This window comes from Hyposmocoma kahamanoa, unplaced genomic scaffold, assembly GCF_003589595.1.
Source record: "Hyposmocoma kahamanoa isolate Upper Pololo Valley unplaced genomic scaffold, ASM358959v1 172, whole genome shotgun sequence".
NCBI classification, from domain to species: Eukaryota; Metazoa; Arthropoda; class Insecta; order Lepidoptera; family Cosmopterigidae; genus Hyposmocoma; species Hyposmocoma kahamanoa.
Window position 1 is genome coordinate 553642 of NW_020653622.1, and position 21259 is coordinate 574900.

At 36.9% G+C, this 21259-nt stretch overlaps 2 protein-coding genes across 3 annotated transcripts in view; one reads left to right on the plus strand and one right to left on the minus strand.

The window, feature by feature from the left end:
- Positions 1-212: 212 nt before the first annotated feature.
- On the minus strand, positions 213-10178 carry LOC113225736 (zinc finger protein 25-like). Its single transcript, XM_026458138.1, has 5 exons — positions 9906-10178; positions 7063-7213; positions 6169-6303; positions 2925-3131; positions 213-2106 (listed from the first exon to the last, which is right to left on the minus strand). Exons 1-5 carry the CDS (start codon positions 10059-10061, stop codon positions 986-988), a joined length of 1770 nt encoding a protein of 589 aa, XP_026313923.1. The 5' UTR covers positions 10062-10178; the 3' UTR covers positions 213-985.
- A 224-nt stretch (positions 10179-10402) lies between these two features.
- LOC113225735 (zinc finger protein Xfin-like) overlaps positions 10403-21259 on the plus strand; it is a 19862-nt gene continuing 9005 nt past the window's right edge. For both annotated transcript variants that reach the window (XM_026458137.1, XM_026458136.1), the window contains exons 1-5: positions 10403-10579; positions 11668-11794; positions 13336-13493; positions 14136-14289; positions 17473-17670. In XM_026458137.1, the coding sequence (XP_026313922.1) occupies positions 10427-10579; positions 11668-11794; positions 13336-13493; positions 14136-14289; positions 17473-17670 (790 nt within the window). In that variant the 5' untranslated portion in view covers positions 10403-10426. The remainder of the gene's footprint in view (positions 10580-11667; positions 11795-13335; positions 13494-14135; positions 14290-17472; positions 17671-21259) is intronic.

Genomic DNA, 21259 nt, shown 5'->3' on the forward strand with positions numbered 1-21259 from the left:
TTACGAAGACGTTTAAAACTATAGGCTATGGAAAACAAAATCAATGAGAAATCAATCAAAAAAATCAAATCAAAATCAATCAAAAGAACAAAATCACTCCTTTAGTCATTTCAGTTTGTTTTTACCCACCCATATATTAAAATAATTATTGTAAGTAAATAATAAAAAAATATGAAATAATATTTTTTTTACAAATAAGATATTACAGGTGAACTAATGGAGGTTTTCGTTGTCATGAATATTCATGAGTATGATCACTAGTTGCAAGAAAGGTCATTTTGGTAGCTAAACAAATAGTCACTGTTTTAAATTGCAAATTTGAAGACTATGTAAATGTGTTAAGATAGAATATTCACAGATTGTATATATTTAGCGGTGTCTCACAGGGCTTTCATTCTCGCTGCATTTCCGAGTCCCGTAAAAAAGTATCGAGTCTAGGTGCGGTCTTGAAAATCCCGAAAAAAACGTGACTTTTGAGACAATTTCAAAAATAAGTAAATCAAGACATGACTTTTAATGAAGTTTTTTATTAACTGAATTTAGAAATTATTTACGAAAGTTATTTTTTCATTTTTATAATGAGTATATACATAAAAAACAAAGGGCTTTCATAGTATCAGATAGAGACGACCTAATTTTATCATTACCCTTCTTCAACGTCTATAGATTACACTAAGCGACACTCCACAGTGTTGCCATGTTCATGTAACCAGTATAATGACAGTTGGCTTATAGTAAGATTTTTAGAAGTTTTTATCGATAACGGGCATGCGCACGCGTCACGTGCGTACGTCACTAATCAGGTGAGAGAAACCGCAATATCGCTATCCCGTTCCGATAATTGATGGCCGAGTCTGCAGCGAGTAAATATTTGTTTTTATTTAGATTTTTAATACTTTTAATTGAGTCTCAAAAATTTCGATAGTTCCGAAATGAAAGCCCTGTCCCATACAAAAGTTAAACACTCGCTAAAAATCTAAATTATTTAAAAATAACACCCCTCAATATCACATTCAGGATGATGGCTCTTTATATGGGATTTTAAACTGGCGTTCTGTATAAACGCCTGCCCGCAAAGATGGCATCTATATCTCCTATCATTCGTATGAGTTCTAATGTGGTATTGCAAAGATTTCAACCTGGGATAACTTTTTTCACAATATTCACACCGGAAATTTCTTTCGCCAGTGTGCGTCGCCATATGTTCTTTTAACCTTGAAGGTAGATAGAATCTTTGATCACAGTATTCGCACTGATGTTTCAAGACCTTCTGATGGTTCCTCCTCTGGTGTTCTGTTAAAGTTTTCTGTCTATTGTAAACCTTATCGCATAGGTTACAAGGATAAGTTCTTTTCTGACCGTGAGCTTCTGTAAGATGTTTATTTTTCGCCGCGTAAGACATGAAACACTCATCGCATCGAGGACAACGTATTATAGCTTTTTTCTTATGCACTATATCCACATGCATGTCTTTGTAGTGGTTAGATTTAAAAACTTTCCCGCAAATCTCACACGTATGCCTTTCGTCGTCTTTGTGTCGTTTCAAGTGGGCGTCTAAACGTGGTTTTTCTAAGAAACAAACACCGCAGACGTCGCATGTGAAATTGCTGAAATGCGTATCGACCATATGCGTATGCAACGTATTGAAATCCTCGAAAACATCACTACATATAACGCATACTAAATCGTTCCATGTCAACTTGTAAAGCAACATTTTGTCCGGAGCTTCGAAGTAAATTTTCTTACCATGAATTTGGTCTACGTGTTGTTTGAAAACGGCTAAATCATCAATTTTCATTGGGCACAGTTTACAGTCTATCCTTGTTACGTCCAATTTTGGCATTTTTTTATAACCCATCAATAACTGAAACGGTTTTGTGTCGTGTGTTAAAGTGTGCTCTCTCAAGTCCTCGGGTTTGGGATAATAGTCTTTACAATAAAAGCAATAGTAATTATTTCGCCTATTTTTGAAGGGGCAAACATAGGAGTACTGGATAATGGTCAGAAGATTCTCTTCTGCCATGCAATCTAAGTCCCTATCGTAATTATGTTTCTTTTCAACTGGAGGTTTTTTTACCATTCTGGGAGCTGCTTTCTTTGATGTACCTGCAACAATATAGAAATGCTTTATATTTACCTATTTTTTTTATTTATTTCGAGGCAAAATTGGACGTAGTTAAGCAAAAAGGATCCAAGCCACAAAATTATCAAAAAATGAGTTATATATATGTACTAAACGGTTCCTAAAGTCTAACCTCTTAGATATCTCTAAATATCTCTGTCGTTTCATTACATTATAAGTTATGAAAATAAAACAAGATTGAGAAACAATTTTAAACTTCAAACTGCCATATCTCGAAAGTGACTGGATATGTATTATATAAATCCTTTTTCTTTAATTGCGTCCAATCCACAAAAATTAGAAAAAAAAACTAAATTCAAAATCTTCTTTTTTATAGCATTCGACTGAAAGGAGGAAAACCAAAACTTAAAGGAAAAATTATCAACGTAGTTTCGTTTTTTTTCCTCTCCAATCCCTTCATTATTTCCTTATTCCTTTTACCTAAGTACATTTATTTATTATTTAATTTTCATTGCCTACAAAAGTGTAAAAGTAAATTTTATTATTAATAAATATGGATACGTCATAAGTAATGGTCATAAAAAGGTGTTTCTACAAGGGGCGATATAGAGTTGTTAAAACCACCAAAACACCAATTAATTACTTTTTTCGAATTCCAGATTTCCGGAAATGGTTTCACTGTATCGTAGGACAAAACTACTGACCTAGGAAGTCGAAGTTGGATTTTAAAATTTTCTAATCGTGACAAGTAAATAACGTTAGTTATATAATGGTTTGTTCATGTAAAAAAAATAAATATTTATTGATCCTTTGAAGATGAGTAAAAGACATTGAATCTTACCAGGTTTCTGCTTCATTTTCTTTTCCCTCTTCTGTGTCCCATTAGCCTTCTTTCCCTTCTTGACAATTTTCTTTTTTCTCTTCAATGGCTTGTCAGAGTTAGACGATGAGTCTGAATAGTCGTTATCTTCTATCGTCTTCGAGGTCACCTTATTGGTTGTTTTACCTAGAGGAGGTGGAGTGCCTTCTTTTTTCGGTGGTTTGTAATCTGCAACAGACAAGACCGATCTAACTTACAGTTATTGGGATTACGGATGGCCGGTTCAAGGCACATTAAGATAAGATATTTATGAAGTTCGATTCAAGTGTATACGATGAAGCGATTTTTTGTATTGTACAGGGTCAAGAGCACGTCAAGCTTTACACTTAAGACTTAAGTCCAACTCTATGCCGCTTACGATAAGAACGGTACAAAGTACAAAGTATCAAGCTTGATGTATTCTTGATTGTACATATCATTGGAATGCGATTTATAAGTAAATCGATTCAACATTAAAGCGAATCGCATCACCTAGATCGTATTCATAATTTAAACAAAACTGTCTCTTTCTGAACCCCTATTTTATATTGGCCTGTAATGCCGGGTTCACGAGTCTCACTTGCGTTGTTTGCTTGCTTGCGTTGGCTGGGCACACGTCGTAGAAATCTGTCTTCCGCGCAAAGGCGTTCACGAGTCTTCCCCTTTGCGTTGCGGAGAGACTTGCACGCATGCACGGCGCCTTGCCTTTGTTTGGGTTGTCGACACTCTCGAACCGGCTGCTGCTCTGTGATTGGTCAGTAGTGCTGTCCTCCGCAAACGTTACTTGTTGCTTGCGTGGAAATATCAAGCTTTCTGGATATCAAACTCACGCAACGCAAAGAAATCCAACGCAAAGCAAGCGACCAGCGCAAGCGAGCGACTCGTGAAAAGTCCTGCCTGCGCGTACGCGACAGATCTTTGCGTATACACGAAGCGAGTCACGTAAGCAAGCGAAAAACGCAAGTGAAAGAATCGTGAACCCGGAAAAGATAAGAAAAGCAGTTTGGCAATATCTAAGAACAATAAGTCTACAATATTTGGCGACTTTCGCTACTTCTATGTCATCTGAACGTCTTTTCTCACTAACTAAATGAACACAAAACCAACTGAAGCCAAAAAGGTTGTCAAAATATTTTTTTATAGAAATTAATTGTGAGATCCATTCAAAAGCGGAAGACCGATAATACAAATACAATCCGATCTGAGGATCGATTCACAGGCATATGATCCACTACGATGCAAAAAATCGTGCATCCCTAGTTCAAGGAGAACTAAACCATAATATATTAATAAGACAAGTAGGGCAAATTCCATTCCCTACACTTCCCTCGGAGCGTAGGGTTGTCACATTATTATTTTAGCGCTTACAGGTTGCAGAACATAATTTGAAAAAGTTAAGGTATTCATCACAGTACTCTCGTGCTTATTTTTTTTATAGCTAGTGACGGGACGAATAAGTCGCGCGCCTGGTGGTAAAGCGATACGCCTATACACAACAGTTGCAGCTATAAATCACAAAGATCTGAGGGGCACTGCCACTACGCCCGTTACCCAGAGAGATAAGTTGACACCCTTCAAAGCCTGGACGCAGTAATGCTCATTGTTGCTTGGCGGCTGAAACAGGTAAAGTGGCAGTACTTCCCTGGATGAATTCGTTCACAAGGAGCTCTCTCTGCTACTACTGCTATATTGAATAGCATTTGTTAAATGCAGTACTTATTTACGTATTGATATTTCTATGCCAGCATAGCGGATTAGTATCTCGATGACGGTAGTGTGATTATGAAATAGAAATAAAATGCTGAGCAATTCTGAATTCGAAGCACCCTTGTTCGAATAACCATAAACACGTCTATTTATTTATCTATATTTTATACGGATTTTTTTTAGTGTCGATCTTTGTATTACTACACTACTTTAGTTTTAGCTGCAATCAAAGCATTGGTTATTTAATTTTACCATAATGGAGAATCTTCATAATACCATTAACACAGGTCTCGTACCTAGAATAGGTTATGATGGTTTAATTCTTGTTTGCTCATACAACCAATTTGTAAATTAGTCTAATAAGTGCTATATGTTTCCTTTGAATAAATCAATAATTATAACAAACCAGTGGAGTGATTTCACATAAAAAAAATTGAATATCATTTAAATAAAAATTTAAATACAGTGAATAGCGACATCACTAGCTGGGGCTGGTAACTGTAAAGGTATCTAGCTGGGTGACGAGATGCTTTCATAGATTTCTCATAGATGGCGCTACGGCTAAAAAGTCGTTGAAAAACCAAATACAAAGATACGACAACAAGCACATAGAAAAATTCGTGAGGTCCGCTGGTTCGTTCCGTGGCTTAGTTGGTATAGCGTCTGCCACGGTATGCTAGAAGACGTCAGTTCGAATCCAGCCGGATCGAAGGAATGTTTTCTGAGTGTTCGATCTTTGTATTAATAATTATAATATTTATTTGTTATGCCAGGCTGCAAAGTTGTTGTTTGACGCTAGTGCTTGTATTGAAAGCTGAGCAAGTGAAGGATGCTAAGATTGAACCACTCGCAATAGAATCCTGAGCGTAGCGAGAGTTTCAAGGCACGAGACGCAAAACAATTTCGCTGCCGAGAACACACAACTTCTCATCTCACTATAGCGAAAAAAATGGTAGATGAAAGAAAAGCAGTTGAACTATATATAACAAATCAGTTTTAATAAACAAAATTAGTAGTTATCGTTGTCAATTTAATGTCAACAACAATAACAATAAAATATACCAACGGATTTATATTACATAAATAATGAACAACAAATCGCGTAGTTGAACGTGTCGTTATGTTTTCTTTCATCGAAAGAAAAAGTTGGGTGCACCACGGTCCATCGTCAAGTTCGAATTTCAAAAACTTTCTGCGCGCAGATTTCTAGTGAGAAAGAAAGCCTTTCCGAGCTAGTGAGGTTCAATCAACGGTTCAATTCTATAATGAATGGTGCGTGTGACGATCCTCGCTGTGCAACTCGAGTGCACCGCGAGATTATGAGAATGTGTGCGTCCGTACACGGCGCGCGGTGGGCGTGCACACATTCAAACCACATTGCTACGTTTGTATGAAGACACCTTACTCGTGTTATTAGACTATTGTTCTAGTTTCGGCGTCGATGATGTTATGTAAAATTTTGAGAAAATATCACATTCTGCAGTTAGTAGTAAGATATGTGTATTATGACCAGGTTTACCTTCATCAGCAGAATAATCCCCGACGGACATGCCATCGTCATGTATTGGCTCTGTATCAGGTAAGGAATGATTATCAATTTCAATGTCATCTTTCGGTTCTGTCTTCAACTCAATGTCTAGATCCTTTTTAGGCTCTGGAAAGGATAAGAAATGATCTTTAAGGCTAAAAATATGGGAAATGAAACTACTAGTATTTTTTCAGATCTATGTCGCGTATTGTGGGTTTTTTCAACTATTTTTTTAACTATGAAGAAGAGTACAAAAAAAGAAGCAATTTTTCTATGGTCACGGTTAATCGGAAAAAATTGTTTCATTTCTAACATGTTTCATGAGTAACAATCACGAAATCCTAGAACTAAAACTATTTTTTAGGTTTTAATACTAAAAAAGTAACGGTCATTTTAATTTATAATTTTCTCACATTACTGCTTGGCGTCAGAAATAGGTAATGTGGCAGTATTTCCCTGAACGAACTCTTTCACAAAGACCAGAAATGTGACGGTACTGTTCTTTGTAATGGATACTTCAAATGAATGAATGAATGAATGAAGTTTATTTATTTCTCAAATACTTTCATATTATCCGGTTAGTGGTGATGATTGCATATTGTAATTTAAATAAACGTATTTTGTATTTTATATTTTCAAGACACCCCATGAAAGTACTGGTTTATCAATAATATGATAGAAATTATTTCGTTTGTAATTTACATTTGAACTAAGACATAACAAGTGTACTCAGTCCTGGTACAATTACTGTAGGCAACTCTCATTTCAGAACTCTACTTTTCATACACTCTCTATTATTCTTACTTCTATACTAGACTTGATTCTTTTATGACATTCCCTTCCACATGGCGTAATTAATGATTATCCATGTCAAATAAACACTACCTTCTTCATTCTCCTTAACTTGGAGCTTAGCTTCCAAAAACAGTTGTTCGCATTGAAGAACCTGCTCTCGGAAGGCGCATGCGTCTCGTAATCTCACTACACATGTGGCGCATACGCCGCACTCTTTCTCGCTGCCGTCTACGTGTGACAGCTGAAATTAGAAATTGCATTATACGAGCTTAGAACAAAATTAATGTGTAAATTAATTACATTAATAATTTTACTGGGCACGGGTGTAACTGCATTTTGTACGAACTTAGAACAAAATTAATGTGTCAATTAATTACATTAATAATTTAGCCGGGTACGGGTCTCCTCTCAGGTGAGGGTTTAGGCCATACTCCACCATACTGGCCTAAATAATTGAAATTTACAATTTTTATAAAAAGCAACGACAGAGAGTTACAATTATAATCACATAATGATCACCGACTGAACGACTGTGTTATAAAAAAACTGTAAAAAAGTTTTTTAATTGAATGTGAGAAGTCATTTAGGAACTTTTTGTACAGAAAAAATTTTACCTATACTATAGGCCAACGAGTACGGGATATTACACCTAAATAGTAGTAGCATAGGCTAAGCGCTTGAAAATTTAAAAAAACATACTATTTTGAACCAAAAATCAATAATATTAAAACAAGTCTAGTGTTGGTACTTGATAATGGCGTTTATTTTTGGCATTTGATGACTTTGCCATTTCAGTCAGCCAAGATTATGGGACCTGTAAAGGGCCCGAAACGCGATTTAGATCCGAAGAAATAGTTTCATTTCCTGTGTAATAAACGCAAAAATTTAATTCGATTTATATATATAAATCGATATTGTGAGAGATATGATATGAGAATAATTATTAAATTTTTAGGCATGTAATATGTATTTTGTGGATGTACTGTATTAAATAAATAGATGTATGAGGTAGCATTTTGTGCACCATGATTATACATCCACATAAAACACATGTTTATTTAGAGCAGGGTACTGGTAAGTATTGACAAATTAAGATCGAACTGTAGTTCTATTGCAGATTTAGCAGCAGTAGTGATCCTTGTGAAAGAGTTCCGCCAGGGCAGTAATGCCACCTTACCTATTTCTGTCGCCAAGCAGTAATATCAGCATTACTGCATTCCAGTTTTGGTAAGGTAAGGGTGCTGGTGAAATACAGGCACATGGGACTTGTCAACTTATGTCTCAGGGTGACGGGCACAGTGGCAGTGCCCCTCAGATCTGTGCGATTTAAAGCTCTGACTGGCATTGTGACTGTTATGGACAGGCGTGTAGATTACCATCAGACGCACGACTAGTTCGTCCCGTCACTTGATGTTATAAAAAAAATAGGTAGAGTCTATTAAGTTCAGTTAACCACTATGCTGATGGAGCACTTACTATCTTTTATATACCTATAAAATACCAATATAAAACACATGTTTAATATGGAACAGGTATGAATAAGTATTAAGGTAGGAATAAGTGCTAACACTTATGGTAAAACCTAACTCTTCTACAAAGAATAAACAAATTCTATAAAAAAAAAAATAGTTGTAATAATTGGTTGATAGAGTCAATTTTTGTTGTTCATAATGCTGGTGTGGTGTTGACTTATACCACCATATGAAATAGATAATTATTATGGACAAGTTAATTTATTTATTCATTTGTTTCATAGTTTGAGATTTTTATAATGTCAGAAATACCTATTTATGACTTAATGTTAAGTTAAATTTATTCATATGTAGGCATAGTGTATAATAATATTAATACTAAGTTTTATTGTGTATAGTGTATGTATTTAGTATACTTACTTATTTCGCATATAACTATATGTATGTATAAAGTTTATATTACTATTTATCATGCTCATAAACATCCCGTTTTGTTTTTGTTTTCAATATATAAATCGAGGATAACTGTTACTGGCTTTGTAATATAACTTTTTGTAATCTAACAATATTTGCTGTTGTTATCCCAAATAAATAAAATAAATAAAGGGACTGTTAAGTCCTGTCTTAATGTAGAACCTTAAAATGTACCACAAAGTATATTGGGTCTATTCTCAGCTGCCCACTATGCTGGAGATAATGAGATAAATTTCTATATCAACTTGATATTTATGTAAATCCAGATAGTTAAATTCGTATACATTTGAATGGCGAAAATTTAAGTATTTTGTAAATTGTAAATGTATTAATATTATTAGAGACGCTCCATTTGGAGCCTTCGCAGCCCCTCGTAACTGTGACCATCAACTGATCTATTATAATCACCACTAATTGCAGTTCAGAGCCAAGGCCTACAGTTTCAAAGAACTGAAGGACTTTCCTGGTTTTTCTGAAGTTAGTATGTAAGTCAAGTCATAAGAAATAGGAGAGTATAATAAAATAAATTTTAAACTTTGAAATAACACAACAGTACTTGGTACTTGGTGCAACGGGCTGTAACATAACAGTATATTTGTTATATTTTTTTAAAGTACAATAGAGAGTAAATAAGAGTTTGTCATTCTTCACGGCCACATTCATACCTGACTCTAAGATCGATGTAATCCATGATGTTACATGTTTATCCAAGAAATGCCTATTTACTTTAGCGTTGAATAGGCCTATATTTATTACTTACTAGTTTCAGCTTTACTTCAATTTATAAATTAATTATGTATAACATAAATGCCAACACATATTGATATATATTTACGAGATAACATTTAGATTATAAACGATTTGCTAAATTTCGGGTATACACTGCATATTGGTAAAACAAAGCAGTGTACAGAAAAGCTCTTCAAACAAACTTTAGCATAAAAAAAACATATAAAATATGTAGGCATAACATAAATTTTTACGCACCAATATGCCGAAACAGTCCATAAACATATCCGCGTAGACTTCCTTTTTGTCCGTCCAAGTATATTCGGCTGTGAGAATCCTGCATTTTTTTATAGCTCTACAGCATCTACATAGCGCCGGGTCTATAATAGGCCCGTTATTCTTCGCCGTCGTCATTTTATTAAATTTAAACACACAACACTAAGTAATTTCATTCAAACTTTTAATAAAAACATTGAATTATCCTAGAACATTATAAATATTATTGTTTTCGCCTTTTCTACAAATGAACAGGGGAAGCTTTCTCTACCAAAATGTCAAGAAAGAAAATGTCAATAACCGATTGCGTTTCGTTCATTCATTAACTGACGCTACTTCAACTACACAGGTTACAGCGATTTCGAGCTGTCATTGTAAATCGGTCGATTGAGAGAAAACTGATGCAAGCATCACTAAACGGGAATTAAAAAGTGTAAAGTCAAGGTGCATCATGGCGTCGCTTCCTAGATTTTTGCCGTGAAAAAAGCTTCAAAATTGCTAAAATGGCTTTGAAACGAGGCGATACTGTTGATATACATGTTCGATGTCGGTGTTGTTTTGTAGAGAATAGCTCCAGGGACCTATGGGCGGAATATATTTGCGATGGAAAAATCGAAGTGTACGGGGATATGCTCGTAGAATGTTTTGGTTTGCCTGTAAGTATGTAACATTACAATAAATTTTTTATGGCTCTCAAGGTTTCAAACGCAACTGCAATCATCACAGTCTCAATTTTTAAAAATGAATTTCGTCCGAACTCATTATGGCTAAGTAAAATTATAACCTCTTTGCTATTTTATTGCTTGAATATACTGAATAGGCTCTCCCGCGGCCGCCGCTTGTTTAAACACTGCGTACAAATGATTACACAAGGAGCATCAGTAGCAGTGTTGTCCTTTACTGTTGCCTAGGCTGGGTAAAGTAAAAAAATTAATTACTAAAAACTTTTGTTTTCACTCTTACTTGCTTATAACGGAACTTTTTTAAGTAAAATTTAAACAAAACACCTCAAATTGAAACTCAAACAATCTTTCTTGAATAGGTAAGCGCTTGATAAATAAACACTTGAAATTGTCTTAAATTAATAAAAACTTCTACTGCTGATTTCCAGAAGAATAAGCAAGAAACTCTAGGAGTTGCTCTTTGTAAATATATTATATACATTTGTACAAATTTATCACTTACAATATTTATTTCAAAAATCATAGATAGAGACTATCTGCAAGAGTTAAACGGGTCACCTACAAAGAAAACAAAAATAAAATAAAGGTATTTAAATTCTTAGTTTAAATGTTATGGCCCCCATCGAAATAATTGATGATACCGCGAATGTCAATACTTTAAACATGTTTCAAATTAACTGATAGTGCCATTGACTTACAATTATAAGGACGTCGGATCCGCGCTAAAAAGTGTCCGAACTTATAGGGCGTTAAAATCGTATACAGAGCGTCATTCACGCTTTAGTCTTCGTTTATTCGACTGACAGCGAAGCAAGCAAAATTAGACAGAACTGCGATGACATTACAATTTAAATTCAACGTTTTAGCTTTTTCATATTCCTTTACATGTGACTACCTTTAAATAGGTTGACTTGGGACATTTTTTTCGTGGTTTTTGTATTAGACCCCTCGTCCATTTATTTGTAAGTCAATGGATAGTGCATACAAATGTTATGAAAAGATCTTTGCCACTGTAAATATATAACTTTTTAATTTACTTTTTCACAACACCTGTCCATCAGCTGGTCGAGCCATTGGAGTACCGTGAACAGATTTGCGAATCTTGCGTGGTGAGGTTGCGCGATGCCGTCAACTTCCGCCAGGATGTGGTGGCCACCAACCAACTCATACTTGACAGACTCTATGAGGGTAAGTTTTTGTTGTTATCTAACACCATTGAATATATAACCAGAAATAGAGACAAAATAACGGTCTTCCATCCCTGGCAACTCATCAGGCAAATGGGCCTTATGTCACTTTTAAATATCAATTCTCGTTTGCGCTGTGAAATGAAAGAAAGCTGAAAAGAATGAAGTAGCAAGAAGAAGCAAAAAAGAAAGCTGAAATAGTACAGCACATGTCCATATATTCCAAAAATTCTGTAGTTATTGTAGTAAAGAATCTCTAACAATCTCTAAAAATAACAATGATGACGCCCGTCAATTGTTTCGAATTCGGGCTGGCCAGTCGGAGCGCAGTTGTCACCATAATGATTTAGCAGAATAGTTTTCAAACTAATTAAATGACTTCAACTTCAACTTCAACTTTTGCGTCTATGGCTCCGTCGTTTTGCGCGACGATTTTGCCAATGTCAGGGTTGAGAGACATGTGTAGCGGTAGTGAGATAGATTGCCGGTTATTAAAATACTTCGGCGGTTTTTATTCACAATGACGGTTATATATATATTTTAATGACATATTTCGTCTTTATTTCTGGCTATATACTCAATGTCTAAAATTGACAATGTCAATGTAGACATTAATTTGGTCGCATTCATTCAATTACAATTAGTCATTATTACAGCAACCGATTATGCAATGCATTATTCTTTTTATTTTTGTTTTTAATTATAGTCTGTTCCAATCCATTTTAAACAAAAAGTAAACAAAGGAGGAGGGTCCCAATTTGACTGTATTTTTTTATGTATGTTACGTGAGGATTATCTAAATTTGTGAACTGATTTTGATGATTCTTTTTTGTTGGAAAGAGGGTACCTTATAATAATAATAATATAATAATAATAACACACACACTCAACATAGCCCCGCACTAGGGAAACCCTGTGTCGCGGGTGCCATGGACACACATATAGGCAACCACAAATTACACCCAAACTCACGAGAGAAACAAATGTAGGTCATACAAATATTTCTCCCGGCCCGGGAATCGAACCTGGGACCTCTGCGTGGCAGTCCGGCATGGTAACCGTTCGGCCACAGAGGCAGTTATTACCTTAGTATTAATCCCATTTAAATTTGAAGAAAATATTTTCTAATGGTCTCAAACTAGGGATGAATCCGGTTTCGCGCACTTTCCTTCCATAAAACTTGGCAAAAAGATAATTCCACTCTGTACTGAGGTGATATTGTTATCTATTGTCTTATTGTTACAAAAGCCACATATATAAAACTACAATTTTGTGCTTTATCCAATTGGAATAATGTTCATTTTGATATTCGTTGTCGACAGGCAGTTAATATCAATAAATTGAAATATAACTGGTGCTGAAAACAGCCGTTATGTTTTGGTTAATTGGTTAATGGCTACAATAGCTTTTACACTATGCATATTTACTGACCTAAAAATAACTCTAGCATGAATAACTTGTTGATTTTGTGTTAAGTGTTGGAGTAAAATGTGTAATGTGACTCAATTGATTGATTTTTCTTTCTTTCCTTCTCAATTACAGATCAGAAAAGTCCTGAAACCAACACCCAGTTCCAATACAATTTACGAGTGCAGCACTTGAAGAAACCAAAAGAGGAGAAAAGGGACAAAAACATTAAAATAGAAATTAAAAAGCAAGAAGAAGTACAAGAGGAGGAAGAAGAATTCTTCCTTATACAGGTAATTTACACAAATAAAAATGGTAGTAAATTAATTAGCCGCTCGCCTAGTAAATATAAAGAAAGCGGAGGTTAAACCATGCAAAATAGCTGAGCTTGTGTGTTTTTATTATAAGTATAATCTTTCTTGTAAAAGAACAACATACCTGAAAAGTTTGTGGAATCATCGTACATCTATTTGTCAAGTGTTATTGTAATTGTTTACCGGAAAGGGCACAAAACCGGATTCATCACCTAGTTTGCCACAACTACGTGACTAAATTGTAAATTGACGTTATTTGAGATCATTCAATCAGCCTATTGCAGTCCACTGCTGGACATAAGCCCCCCCAAGTATACTATGGCAGTGCCCGATCACCAGTTTTCCGCTTCCAACCACTACCCGCGACCTTCTTCAGATCACATTATCACAATAAATACAGAATATTTTTGGAATATGTGGACACATACACACAGGTCAGTTGTTGGCGCTGTACTATTTCAGCTTTCCAATTTCTGATTTCAGCGCAAACGAGAGTTGATATTTAAAAATGATATAAGGCCCATTTGCCAGGGATGGCCCTTATTTCGGCTCTGTTTCTGGTTATATACTCGATGGCAATGAGTGATTATATTCTGTATATTAATAATTGTGTCCATCCAGGCCGAAGATGAAGATGACATCAAAACAGAACATGCAGATAGTCTGATAGATGATGAAGACGACGATCTCTATGTACCGGACGACTCGGTCAGCTCTCAGGACGAGGAGTACTTTGAAATCGAGTTTTTGGAGGACGATGAAGATGCTAAGAAAGGTAAGTATTTTTTAATTTTTTTTTATGATACATTAAGTGCGCATTTCACCTCCAACTCATCTGATGGAAAGTGACGATGAGGTCGTCGATGGAGCACGCTCACCTAAATAATGCTTATTCACTCTCGCCTTGAAAAGGTCCAAGTTATAGCGTCCAGGAAATATGTCTGCAAGTAAGGTATTCCACTCCAAAGATGTTTGGCATATACAGGCTGTCCCAAAAGTTAACGATAACCTTGGAACAGGTGTTGCCTAGTTTGTAACAACCCAGAAAAAAATATTTAAAAAATCGGACACGGAGTTTACGACGATATGCACGATTGATGAAAAAGTCTCTTTTAAGGCGTTGCCGTGCATTGATGCCGTTGGAAAACAGTTTGAGCACTTGCAATTTCATTAGTTTTATTTAAATTCCTACATCTGTCGAGAAATGTGGAATTTTGAGACTGTTTGTCTCACTCAAGCATACTCACTTATTTTTGCCAGTCAGACTAACTCCGACTACATGGATATGAAAAATTTTTTTTGCGTGGGGAAATCCTCCTGGGATACCTCTCCGCCGCGGGGGCAGCGGGAGGGCAGCCGGGCTTCTACCGGCTAAAACTCCACGATGGCTTTCTCGGGTGCTCTAGTGGGAAGGATCCGGGATCGACTTTGCGCACCTCCTCAGCACCTAAGAAGAGCTACGTCCCGTCCTCCCCCTCCTCTCCTCACGACGAAGCTGGCCACACCGCCCCGTCGGTCGTCCTCCTCGCGGCTGCCTAACTTACTGGCGAACGAAGCCCCCGCTCCGATCGCCCGCAGCCGCGAAGGTACGCTGTCGCCGAGCGGCATCAGCTCTCTCCCTATCATGCTCGCACGTACGCACGGCGACCTCCTTCTGAAGCATCATCGCTTCACAGAAGGAGACCACTGCCTCATGGGACTCTTGATCCGCCAACATAGCCGCTACTATGTCTGCCGGAGAGAGATCTCGCGCGAACCGGGCAACCAGGATGTTCCGCTCGGAGGCCCATGCGGGGCACTCCTCCAGCGTGTGCTGGGCGGAATCCTGGTCCCTCCCAAAGTCGACGACGCAGTGTCGTTGTCTCGCGTCCGACCCGATTCAGATACTCACCGAAGCATCCGTGCCCGGTGAGTATCTGTGTCAGTCGGGACGTGGTGACGCACTTCCGCTGGCTCAACCAGACTTCGAGGTTGGGCAGGATCGCGCCGACAGCTCGCTCGCAGAGATCCACGGGAGTTCCAGCCTCTCGCGCCACTTCTCGAACGCCCGTCGGCGCTCCTGCTACGGCACTTCAGGCGACACAGGTTCCTCCGCCTGGCGGAGGTGCGCGTAAGTACGAGCGTCCATCTCCGCCAGAATGTCCAGCAGGGGAAACCGCGTCAGGACAGTCGCCGCGTCAAAGGATACAATGCGGTATCCTCATGCGATCTTTATGGCCATGCGGCGCTGCACGCCATTGAACATGGCTCTGCAACGCCGGACGCCCGTCAGTCGGTGTGACCAGGCGGGTGCCCCATACAGGGTCACGGATCGCACCACCCCACCATATAAACGGCGAACTTCCTCCGAAGGGCCCCCTACGTTGGGCAGCAACCGGTGCAATGCACCGGATATGAAACTTAAATTAACCTTAGAGGCACTGAAGCCATTTTCACTTAGAAAAGGTAATATTTTTAAAATTGGCCTCTTTTTAGAAAAACCAAGGTAATTTTTTTCCAAGAAGCATGACGCAGAAGGTTTAATACTATTTTTGATTAGTTGCGCCAACTTTTGTAAGAAATTGCAACGGTAGTCAAGGTACGTTTTTTTACAGTATGGGGTGTCAAAGTTACCTTTAAAAATAATTGCTGAAAATTTCGAGGAAAAAATTAAATACATTATTTTTTGTGCTGAACCTTTAGCAATTCGGACTTTTTTTGGCATTGTGTTCATTAACTGGGTTATTTGGGTTACCGTTACAAAAACTAGAACAGCAAAATTAGCAAATTTGTAATTATAGCACTTAAATCTCGTGTAAAGGGCGTACATTTGCAAAATTTTTCATTGAAACGATATAAGACGATATAACATATAAGATATAAGAAGAACGATATAAGATATCACAAAAAAAGTCTCCGATTTTTTAAATATTTTTTTTCTGGGTTGTTACGAACTAGGCAACATCCTGTTCCCAGGTTATCGATGAGTTTTGGGACACGCTGTATATTTTTTAATTTATTTAATAATTACAAAAACGTTAACACAGATTTACTTTACACTCTTAAACCTAAACAATTTGTATGAGTGTTGCAACTTCTCTAACAATAATGCGTAAATTAACAATTTTATTAAATGTAAACATTTTACGGGAAAAAATAACGCAATTAATGTTAACAAAAAGTTATGCAAGCCGTCGGCTTATTGCCGCAGCAGAACGCTGATTCAAGGAAACTAGTTCTACTCTCAACGCTATACGCGCGAATACAGGCTGTTCGAAATCAACAATTATAATATGCCGAATATATTTGTATAAGAAAAAAAACGAAGATAATATATGTATAGTCGGTGCCCTCACTTATGTAGCCACTATTTGTATAACACTTCGTACAAATAGTGGATACCTACTTAAGTGAAGTCGACTTCAACTTTTGTATCTATGGCTCGTCGTTTTGCGCACCGACTGTACTATAAGTATTATGTTATGTACAGATTATAAACATTTTACTTATATACGTTACTAAGTTACGGATAAGCAAAATTGTTCATGGTATATTTTAGATTTTTTTGCTTCGCTTCGCGCTGAAATTTGTAATATCCACAACTTTGGTGATGGAACAGCACCCTACGTCTATTTTCATAATCACCAGTCCCAGTTAAATGCTATCCATCACGAGCCTATCTCAGTCTCTCCCATCTAAGGCCCTTCGCTGGTCTTTATTTTAGACAAACTTTGCGAGATGTCAGTCTTTGTTGGGTCTTTCAGTAGAACTTGTATCTTAAAATCTTGTTCTAATGATCTTGATAAAGTAATAATCGATACAACCTGAAAACGCTAAATAGGTCACTACCATGGATTTTTGTCATCCAAATACGCAGAAGGTTTCACATTATTATTATTACACATATATTATAAAAGCGGTCCCATATTGTATTTAAAAATTTAATCCAATTTCTCATTGCATATTTTGTACTCTACAGCTCAAACAGTACAACCACGAATTTCAAAACGCAAACGCAAGGCAACTGGTCGTCCTTACAAACAATATTCTGAGAACCAACTCCGCGAAGCCGTCGAGGCAGTCAGAACTGGCCGCATGACAAGGACTCAGGCCTCGGTCCACTATTCAGTGCCTTCGAAGACGCTGTCTGCGAGAGTTAAGAGGATTGCTGATAGTGGTAAGTTTTTAATGTTGTTATAACTACATATACAGGGTGGAAAAAATCAATGGGACATTAAAGTACCTTAAATGCTTAAGATAGCTAATTTTACTTAACTACCCAATGTTTATTGGAGAGATGTGAGCATTACTGCGTTCCGGTTTGGAAGGATAAGGGTGCTGGTGAAATTACAAGCACGTGGGACTTCTTAACCTATGTCTTAAGCTAACGGGCTCAGTGGCAGTGCCTATAAGATCTTTGCGATTTAAACCTCTGAATGGCACTGCAACTGTTATGGATAGGCGTGCCGCTTACCACCAGACGCGCACGACTTGTTCGTCCCGTCACTTGGTGTTATAAAAGAAATATCCTTATTTATTGTTTCGATTCCCGGTTCAAGATAGCTTTTTAAAAAATTCTGTGAATGCACTTATTGACATTAAGAAAAGTAAAACAATGTTTCCTTTAAGTAAACCGACCTTAATAATGAAATGTTGTCTGATTAAAGAATTATATTATTATTATATTGATTTTTTTCCACTCTGTATATAATACTTTGATCATTACTGTGTATTACTTTAGTGGCAGTAAAACTCCTCGTGAAGGAATTCGATTAGTACTGCCACCTTACTTATTTCTACCTCCAAGCAGTAACCTGAACATCACTGCGTTTCGGTTTTGACGGGTAAGGATAATGGTGAAATTACAGGCACATGGGTCTAGTCAACTTATGTCTCAGGGTGACGAGCGCAGTGGCAGTGTCCTTCAGATCTTTGTGATTTAAAACTCTGAGTGGCATTGCAACTGTTATGGACAGGCTTGTCGCTTACGCTACGTCTTACGTCGCTAGACACACGACTTGTACGTACCGTCACTTGATGTCATAATAATGTTGCCAACAAACACCTGAGAGAAAAATAGGAAAGACTTGTACCGAATTAGTATGGAGCTTTGTATTTTATTCCCAGAAAAATTTAACCAGCCTGAATTTTTGTGCAAGATATAAGCTTAAAATAAAGAGCTAAGCAAAATAATTAAAAAAATTATTGTGACCTACATTTTTTATTTATTTATTTAAAACAAAAGTGTGGTAGATATGTTAAATTAATTCCAGCAATACTGCGATACTAAGAATAGTCCAAAAAGCAGCAACACTTAAACGCCAAAATATTCAAATATACTAATTCTAATTGGCTAATTAAATTGCAATAAGAATGACCTTGACATCTGATCTGTCAATATTTTTTATGGCATTGGCCACTGGCCAATTAGCCAAAAAATTAAATAAAAATCCATTCCGTTTCGTGGGATTGCGTTCCTTTTTACTTTACATAGTATTAAAAATCCGCTACGATTTTCTGGAAATTGCAGGTCAAAAATAATTTGTTTTTAATTCAGACATTCTAGATTTTGAGAGCTTGTCACAAAAAACCAACTAATAGCCTGGTTAAATTTTCCATTTATGTTAGTACCACTAAAGGAACAACTCCTTTACAATAATATGCATAGAACAATAAATACAGTAGAAGTGCTTAGTGTGCGTGACACGCGTGCCAACAGTACGTGGAGTTCTGCATACTCGAGCTCAGACCGCCATTTTCGCTTTATTATTTATGACTACTATCTGTCAATTATCTCGCACAAAACCGCAAAAAATTATATAAAATGCCTGATTTAATAACATACATATATATTAAAAGTAGCATACTTTGGAGTGCAAAAATGATAATCGTGATATGGTGGTGTTTCGTAATATCGTCGTTGAGTCTTATTTTATTTAAATACGCAATTTTAATATTTTAATACGTAAGTAGGAAGAAACACAATACAATATTATTATCTGAGACAATAAATTGTAGCAAATATTTAATAGGAAATAATAAAATTTGTCGTTAATGTATAAAAAATTGCTATAAAACGCTTATTCCAATATAATCTCCGTTCTTTTTATAATTTTTATTATAAGTTCCGGGAAGTCGCGAGATTTGTAGAAAGGAATGTCCACAATATTTTTTAGTTTAGCTAAATTAACTCCCTCAATTCCGATCACTGCTTATATAGGCTTTGACTTTTTTATCAGTAGCCAATTTTTTTTCTACGCATTAGATATCATTCAAAAGCATCATTTGTCTAAAAAATTGCTATTAGTGGCGAGAGGAAGAGAATCCTCCACGGTGCACGACCCGCTGGAGCAACCGGCATTCATTTTTTCAGTCGCAAGCGCACGTTCCTTTCGAACAGAAGTTACGCAGCTGTCTTTACTAGTTCCGTCGACGTATTCACCTCGCCCCGCTTTTAAAAGCCACAATGTACGTAGGTACATTCTCTACTCTAACCGCGAATACTACGAAATGGTGAGGAGTTACTTTTTAAGTCGTGAAAGTTTACGGGGAGCCCAGAGACTGTACCGAGTAGAAAAGTGTACCATGCCTTCGCAATCAGGGAGTCGAAAACGCAAGGACACCCAATCGTCAAACTATTTATTTAAATAGTTATACAACGGCTAGGCTATGCCCAATTTACACCTTTACATACTCAAAACCATGTTAATGGATTACATTGCAAGAGAAAAGCACAAGCCTTTTTCAATATGACAGTCCTAAGCCTGTAAAATTATGAAGAGAAAATTTGCAACTTAAGTTTCTTATCAATGATACCAATGCGGTGGTGGGCGGTGCAGGACTACTTACTACTAAATTACTCGAAATCATAACAAGAAACCGGCAAGCGCGCGCGCAAAGTCAGCTGATCGGAGGTTAACTCAGCTCAAGGACATCATAGGTTATTAGGCGCGTTCCCTTTTATGTTCCAATCAAGTTGTTCACATACAGTACAATAAGATTATCTGTCGTTCACGACTTTTTTTACGTTATGACGACAATTTGTCGTGACAATGCGAAGTGCTAGAACGACAGTCGTCAGACGATAATTAAAATGTCACGATAAAAAATGTGAGGACAGATAATCGCAGATTCAAACGTTCTGTCGTGCAAACAACAAGGCGGCTGCCGTGAACCGATAAATTGTCCTCACGATCTAGTGGGAACAGCTAGACACGACAGTCGTTCAACGATAAAATAAACGTCCACGACACAGTCACGACAGATAGTCGTGATATGGGAATATGGGAACAGGCTAGACGCGAAAACCTTTTCGAATTTGGGAAAAGGCTAGACGCGACGTGAGTGGCGGTGAATACGAAAACCTTTTCGAATTTATCGACGGAAGTGCGACACAGATGTAGACTAGATAGTAATAATAATGTACCAGAAACCATACCAATTACCTGGTCTCAAGTTTCTCAAATTGATTTGAGAAACTTGATTTGATTGATTGACATTGATTTGATGATTGATTGAAAATCTTACTGGGAATTGAATCCGGGACCTCCTCATCTTAAACCCAGTGCTACCCGTTGGGCCGGCGAGATGGTCAAATTGTACTTCTATCTCACGCGTCTCAAGTGTCGAAAATAAATTTTAATTGATGTGGTGTTTCAAAATAAGGTCCAATTGTTATTTCATTATGTATTTCTTTTTTGAATAATTATGGTTCTTTTACTCTTTATTTATTTAGGGGCTTTCATCGTTATTTAACATGTCAGCTC

What these genes read in the sequence shown, in the direction of transcription:
- LOC113225736 (XM_026458138.1), bottom strand. Translation starts at nt 10,061, where the DNA reads ATGACGACGGCGAAGAATAACGGGCCTATTATAGACCCGGCGCTATGT. An exon ending in AGTTAAGGAGAATGAAGAAG is followed by an intron (nt 6,304 to 7,062) that starts GTAGTGTTTATT and finishes TATCCTTTCCAG; the next exon opens with AGCCTAAAAAGGATCTAGAC. An exon ending in GAAAATGAAGCAGAAACCTG is followed by an intron (nt 2,107 to 2,924) that starts GTAAGATTCAAT and finishes ATATTGTTGCAG; the next exon opens with GTACATCAAAGAAAGCAGCT.